This window comes from Nicotiana sylvestris, chromosome 2, assembly GCF_000393655.2.
Source record: "Nicotiana sylvestris chromosome 2, ASM39365v2, whole genome shotgun sequence".
Lineage (NCBI taxonomy): Eukaryota > Viridiplantae > Streptophyta > Magnoliopsida > Solanales > Solanaceae > Nicotiana > Nicotiana sylvestris.
In genome coordinates this window covers 3,831,987-3,840,086 of record NC_091058.1, presented here as the reverse complement: position 1 = coordinate 3,840,086, position 8,100 = coordinate 3,831,987, and the positions used below count along the sequence as shown (strand labels likewise).

Genomic DNA, 8,100 nt, shown 5'->3' with positions numbered 1-8,100 from the left:
GCCATCAAGGCTGGTGAAGATGCTCTAGAGATATGGGCAGAACTGAAGGCAACCATACGCCTACAGTTCTTCCCCGAAAATATTGAGTACAATGCGCGGAGAAAGCTACGGGAGCTCCGCCAGACCAAGTCAGTGCGGGATTACGTGTCGAAATTCTTCGCGCTCATGCTGAACATACGGGATATAGGGGACAAAGACAAACTCTTCACATTCTTTGAAGGATTGAAACCTTATGCCTGTATGGAGCTGCAAAGACAAATGGTAGATACCTTACCCAAGGCGATCCAAGCAGCGGGGTGCCTTGGAGACTATCAAGTGGAAGCTCGGAAAGATATGTCTCAACCGCCTGCCCGAGCGGAATACAGAGGGGACCAGCCTAGCAATGGTGGCCCTAGCAGAAGTGGAGGAGATCGGAGTGCAACCAAATCTAAGGCTCCTTCCTCAGGTAGAAATAGTGTTGCGTCAAACAACAATGATCATGGAAGAAAGCCCCCTTCAGGATTTCGTCATTGTGGCGGACCACATTGGAATAATGAATGCCCAAATGCACAGATGAACTCCCATCAAGCTTTTGATGATTGGACAGATGACGACGCAGATGATGCTGACCATACCTAACTAGTAGGTGCCTTCAATGCTATTTCTGAGGACTTAGCGGGAACCAGTGCTGGTATCCATAAGAAGAAGGACTCATGCCCAATCACTAAGAAAGGGAAAAGAAGACGGATGAGAGGACTCCTCTTAAACAAGAGACGACATTAATGTTCATCGAGATGAGGGTAAATGGCAAGCCTATCCGGGTGATGATTGACACGGGTGCTACCCACAATTACTTAGCCTCGACTCAAGTGGAGCGCCTTAGTCTAGTTGTAGGAAAGGACAGAGGTCATGTCAAGGCTATCAAATCACCTCCTCATCAAGTAGGTGGAATAGCCAAAGAAGTACCAGTGAAGCTTGGTCCTTATGAAGGAAAATTTAACCTGCGCATGGTGATCATAGATGACTTAGAGTTGATAGTTGGGTTGGAATTCCTAAGGCAAACCAACACCATGCCCGTACCATATGCAGACATGCTACTACTGATGGGAACAAACCGAGCCAAGTCCTGCATTATCCCCTGCATGACCATGAATATGGCCGCTGAGAACATCTCGGTCTTGCAGTTGAAGAAGGGGGTCAAAAGACATGAACCTACATTCCTGGTTACGCTCTGTATTGAAGATATAAAACACTCATGGGGTCCCATTCCTGCAACCGTGAAGGAGTTGCTACTGGAGTCTGAAGACGTTATGCCACAGGATATGCCAAAGCGACTCCCGCCTAGGCGCATTGGGGACCATGAGATTCAGTTGGTGCTGAGTGTGAAGCCACTCGCCCGGGCGCCTTACAGATTGTCACAACCCGAACTCACCGAGCTTCGAAGACAATTTACGAAAATTCTAGACATAAGGATTAACGTGCCCTCCAAGTCCATATACGGGTCCCCTATGCTATTCCAAAAGAAACATGATGGAAGCCCACGACTCTATGTCGATTATCGGGCTCTAAAAAATCACCGTGAAGAACAAGTACCCTATTCTGCCAATGGCAGACTTGTTTGATAGACTGGGTGGTGCGACAGTGTTCTCCAAAATAGACCTGAAGACATGTTATTGGCAAGTTCAGATTGCGGAGGTTGATGAACACAAGACGATCTATGTGACAAGATATGGGTCGTACGACTTCCTGCTTATGCCATTCGGCTTGACCAACGCTCCATCCATATTTTGCACCCTGATGAACCAAGTCTTCCGAGAGTACATTAATGAATTCGTGGTGGTCTACTTGGATGACATTGTGGTATATAACCAAACACTGGGAGAACATCTGGAGCACTTGCGAAAGATCCTAGCCCGATTACGGGAGCACGAATTATATGCGAACATCTGGAACTCATTTGCTTAAAAACATATTGACTTCCTTGGACATGTCATCGAGGAAGGGCGGATCAAGATGGACCAACAGAAGATTCAGGCTATCACAGATTGGTCGTCGCCTAAGGATATCTACTCCTTGAGGGCATTCCTTAGCCTATACAACTTCTATCAGTGATTTGTGAAAAATTACTCCCTCATCGCAGTTCCATTGACAAAACTCCTCAAGAAGGCCATGCTTTGGGATTGAGGACCAAGGCGAGCAGAGGCCTTCAACGCATTAAAATCGACTATGTCTAGTAGCCCCGTCTTGTCCCTCCCTGATTTGGCCAAGCCATTCGAGGTACAAATGGATGCCTCCGACTATGCCCTTGGCGGAGTCTTGCTACAAGATGGGCATCACGTAGTGTATGAGAGCCAAAAGCTAAAGGATGTACAACAGTGATATGCCACCTACGAGAAATAATTATTGGATGTCGTTCATTGCTTACGCCTTTGGAGGCACTATCTGCTGGGAACCCCATTCGTGGTCAAGATAGACAACACAGATGTTAGCAATTTCATGACCCAGCCGAAGCTGAATGGTCGATAGGCCAGGTGGCAAGAACTCCTAGCGAACTTTCACTTTAACCTGGAGTATCAAAGTGGGAAGACGAATCATGTTGCTGATACGCTCAGTCGGAGAGCTGATCTAGCATTGGTGTGCCTACTCGCCACCCTAAGGGGGAGCGAAGTAGACACCACTATAAAAGACCAGATAGAGGATCTACTCATCAAGGATCCTGCTGCATAGTATTTGGTTAATTTGGTAGGACAGAGAAAGACTCGCCAGTTCTACATAAAAGATGGTTTCCTGAAAGTGAAAGGGCTCTTCAGGAGTTTATGTTCCTAAAGGAGGATATATGCGAAGGACTCTTCAGGCGGAATGTCAGATACTTTGTAGGTCGGCCATCCCGGTGAATAACGCACCATGGCATTACTTTGTCGTACATATTATTGGCCTCAAATGGCCGATGACGTTGCTCGCATGTGAAGACTTGTCTAGTATGCCAGAAGGATAAGTCGGACCACTTGACACAGGCGGGATTTTTGGAGCCACTAGGTGTCCCAAAGAGACCTTGGGAAAGCGTTTTCCTGGATTTCATCACTGGATTACCCATGGTAGGATATCTCACAATTATCTTGGTTGTTGTGGATCGTTTTTCCAAGTATGCTACTTTATAGAAGCCCCATAATATATATCCGCAGAAGATACAGTTCGACTCTTCTTCTCTCATGTCGTCTAATATTGGGGCCTGCCTAAAGACATCATTAGTGATCGCGACTCACGTTTCACTGGCAAATTTTGGACCCAACTTTTTAAGTGCCTCAAGTCAAATTTGAGTCACAACTCAAGTTTTCATCCACAATCTGATGGTCACACGGAGCGGTTCAATGGCATGTTGGAGGAATATCTTCGCTACTTTGTAACATGATCGCAGAAGAACTGGGTGAAACTTCTGGATGCTGCTCAAATGTGTTTCAATTCACAAAAAAGATCTAGTACAAACAAAAATGCTTTTGAAATTGTTACCGGACAACAACCGCTACTCCCACACACCGTGAATGTACTGTACCAAATATATCAAAATCTCCTCAAGTTGCTAGCTTCTCAAAAGAATGGAAGCAAAATTTAGAGATAGTGCGAGGCTATCTTGTCAGAGCCCAAAAGCGGATGAAGAGACATGCTGATCAAAATCGTCGCTTTGTTGAATACCAAGTAGAGACAAAATGATAGTCAAAATCCCAAAGCGGTATTTATTTGTAGGGGTCCGTGAAAATATATTGGACCCTTGTCCATTGAAAGGCGCATTGGGAAAGTTGCATATCAAGTCGATATCCCAGCTTGGTGGAAAATCCATCTCGTCTTACATGTCGGTCTTCTGAAACTTTTTCGGGAAGACATGGAGGATCCTTCACGGAGACAGATCACAATACCCAGTATTCGAGGCTACAATTCAACCAACAAAGGGCTTGCTGAAGCTATTCTTGATGATCGAGTAATTCACGCCTCAAGAAAAGATCACCAAGAGTTCTTGGTGAAATGGCAGGGCTGTGATGCAGAGGAGAATACTTGGGAGAGGGGAACAAACCTCAAAGCCTATAAGAGCCTAATTGATGATTACCTTGCAAGTAAGGAACCAAGGACGTTGCCAACTCAGGTGGGGGAGAATGTCATGGGCGACTTTTTAGCCATGCCCCATGACCCCTTGGATGTGCCCCATTGCGTCATATCAAACCTCCCAATGCCTAGCGCCATGGACGGCCCCGTGGTCTTGGCTGCACCAAGTGACAAGCGTGCATGTGCCTCTGTCACCCCACCGATAGCCCTCGCCAGTGCCTAGCTGCAGGCAAATGCCAATAGTGCCTCTCATGCAGACAACGTCGCGCGCGCAGACCATGATGCCAAAGACAAGGTTGCTGACAATGGACCTATTTCTACCTTGTAGAATACTCAGTCCTTTTTATTGTAAATATAGAGTAGTTTTATTACATTTACTTCCATTATGATTCTCTAGCTTAGTTAGGTCAAGTCTTGTAACTTTGGTTTATTTTTTTAAGTACTATTAGGGGGGATTGTCACACCTCCTTTTTACGCACCCGCGAGGATGCAAGGGAGTTTTTCCAATTAAAGGACAATCGAGACGGGATTGGTTTAATTATTTCAGAGTCGCCACTTGGGAGATTTAGGGTGTCCCAAGTCACCAATTTTAATCCCGAATCTAGGAAAAGAATGACTCTATATTACAGTCTGCGTACCAGAAATCCGGATAAGGAATTCTGTTAACCCGGGAGAAGGTGTTAGGCATTCCCGAGTTCCGTGGTTCTAGCACGGTCGCTCAACTGTTATATTCGGCTTATTTATCTGATTTTAAATACAATTATGAACCATGTGCAAATTTTATCTTTTAACCGCTTTTGTCATTATTATTATTTTTACGAGAATTGCAACGTCGTGAAAACATATCTCGAACCACGTTACATCAATGTACCCGTGGTTATTGATATATCTCGACTCGGTTGAGATTTGGATTTGGGTCACATAAATGTGCACCCGAATTAAGGAAAATAAATTGTTAAAGGCGCGCCTAAAGCAACTAGCGTCTTGTTATTTTGGGGGAAAGTCGTAAAAATTCGTTAAACGGCATATCCCGAATCCTAAATACTTTAATATATACATACATCTAGAGGGCCCCGCAGCTTTGTACATTTTATTTGTCGAGGCTCGTCTCGTTCTATTTTTAAAAGGAATTTGCGGCGTCATGGACATGCATCTCGAACCACGTCACAATCAATGTACCCGTGATTAGAAACACATTTCGAATCCGTCGAGATTTGGATTTGGGTCACATAAATGCACACCCGAATTTAAGAAGGTAAAATTATTAAATACGCGCTTAAAGAGGCTATCGCGTTATTATTCCGGGAGGGTCGTGAGATTTGCTAAACGACCCACCTTAGGGACTGAATGCTTCAACATATATATATTTAACAAGGGCCCCGCAATTTGTGCGTTTTTCTTTATTTTTTTGTCGAGGCTCATCTCGTCCTTATTTTAAAAGGATATCCTATAGCAACTACGTTTCTTGTTGCGTTTGTCTCTACTAATTGAAAACAGTAGATAGCCCTAGTTAATTACATGCTTGCAAGTTATCTATACAGAATTCCGAGTGCTTGCACAAAATCAGAAGCACGGCCACGTACACAGTCGGCCGAGCAAAAATTAAGGGCCCAAATCCAGCCCATGCGTGATGGACCAGACCTGGGCCATTGTTTGTTCGATGCAGGCCTGCTTGGTCTGTTTCGACCCGGGCTCGACCTTCGTGAGGTTGAGATTGCAGTCTCCGTGTTCTTTGTCTTAAAACATGGTTTACCAGTTATATGAAGCAGTTTATCAGAAAGGAAAGAACTTAACTAGTAGAGTACGATTTTCATGCTTGGCCTACATTAAAGGACATACTACAAAGTAAAACTAAGTCTAAGATACAACCTATTTCATTGGGAATATTTTCACCTATCAGCATACATATATAAACTATCATTCAGCTAATCTATATTGATATACACTGGGCATACAGGCTACTTCTATTGTCAACACAGGAATGAAAATTATTATACAGTACATGATATCTAATGTAACAATCTATGTATGAAAGTCAACTTCAGGTCTTTTCTTTTTGTATTCATGCTCAATTTTCCAATTACATTTGACAGTGTATTGGTTGTGTACCTGGTATAGAGAACAAAAGAAGAAAGGAATGATCAGCTGGGTAGTATACAGCAGGCACAACAGCAGCAGGTAATCAACACAACACAGCAACAAACAAAGCAGCCACAATGATGAAGCTCAGCGAGTGATCGAGCAATGAACAGACTATCCCAGAAAAAAATAGAGTAGGAAACAACAACCCAGAGTGTTGAATGTAACAGCAATCCAGTAATCCCAATAACCCCAAAAGCTCAACAAATAACCAATACAGTTCCGATAATCAAAAACTCAAACCAACAGTACACAGAAAGCTCAGTGTAGTAATAATCACAGCAGAAGAACACAGACTTCTCTTAATGGAACAAATAACAATCCCAGTGAGGATAACCAACTTGGTTTCTTTGTGCAGTTTTTGGACAGTGTTCAGTTACAGTATTTCTGGGAATTTCTTTCTATTTTTTTTCCAGTTTTCTTCAACTCACAAGACCTCTCTCAAGACTAAAATTTCCAGCCTTTCTCTTCCTCCCTTTTTTAAGTTCTGAAATAGCCTATTTATAAGCCAAACAACCAGTGCAATCAAGCTGCCTGGATTCTGCCCTTTGCAGACGGCCCATACCTTCTAAACCCCATGCCTAAGCATTTTTTTGATGCCAGCCATTTGTTCCCCACGCCTGGCTTATTCCTTTTGTTCAAGAGTATGAGTTCATTTAAGTATTCATTTTAAACCTCATACTCTTGTGTCTTGTTCCCCATTGGTATTAGTTTAATCCTAAATTAGTACCCTACTTGTCAGCTCATTTAAACTAAGTTTTTCTGTTCTTTTCAAACCCCAGACTACCCCTGTTAGCCCTTGATTATTACTGTCCTGCCTCACTGCAGTATCAGGGCCTTTTGAACTTCTGGAAGTCCAAATTCAAGACCGCCCTAGCCTGATTCTTTTCATTGTTTACAATGCAGTTATAGGCTAAACTTAGGCAATGTCGAGCATCCAATTATCAATCAACATGTTCATTCACTTTGTACGAATTAGAATATTTGGACATTCAGTCGTAGGAAGTCAATCGACGACATTTATCAAGTCGCCTATACTAATTATAACAGGTAACAATCAGTCGTTCATATAAACAAATACATACAGGGACCTAAAGGACTTCGGACAACTTTGGTCAATCACTGGGAACCTATATAGATTATTTATGCGACGACTATCCTAATCGGACATGTATATCATAGGATACATTCAGAACACAAACAGAAAACAATTGACCAAATAAAAAGGTCTTTGACAGAGATGGAAGAAATTAGGAAAAATAACAGATAATAACAAACAATCACAACAAATCATGCTAACAACTCAATCAAAACTAAAACAAAGAAAAGAGAACACTTACTGGAAAAGTTTAAACCAAAATGACCCAAGTCCGACTTAGCTTTGACCATTTGAGGCCGAACAAACTTTAACCAGGGTGTTCTCACATGAGAACACCTTGATTAAGGTCTATTAGACCTCGAACCCCTGTTAAGGCCGGCTGGATTCCAAGGCTATTCATGTTCTAGGTTTTGGATTTTCAGATCTAGTTTTTTAGGAGTTGTGGGTAGATTCGGACCAAACCAGGTCTGGTTTGGTCACGAGGGAGGTCAGGGGAGTGTCTGGTATGAAGATGGTGAGGTTCGGCATAGATCGAGTTTCGTCTCGAATCTTCAAATCCAGATTCGAGACGATGGGAGGTGATTCGAGGTACATGGTTAGTGAATTCGTGCTCAGGGTGGTTGGATGTTTCAGGGGTGTGAAGGGGGTGGTCACCGGCATTCGTGCCGCCGGGTTCTGGTGAATGGGAAATTAGGGCGGCTGCTAGGGTTTCGGGGGGGGGGAGTGTCAAGGCTTGGTGAAGAAGATGAGGAAAGGTGGGGTTCGGATAGGGGGCGTGGGGTGAAGGG

At 43.5% G+C, this 8,100-nt stretch overlaps 1 protein-coding gene across 1 annotated transcript; it reads left to right on the top strand.

Annotated features, from left to right (window-relative positions):
• The first annotated feature begins 773 nt into the window (after positions 1-773).
• LOC138882203 (uncharacterized) lies at positions 774-1,601 on the top strand. Its single transcript, XM_070162658.1, has one exon. The coding sequence runs from the start codon at positions 774-776 to the stop codon at positions 1,599-1,601; it is 828 nt and encodes a 275-aa protein (XP_070018759.1).
• Positions 1,602-8,100: the final 6,499 nt, after the last annotated feature.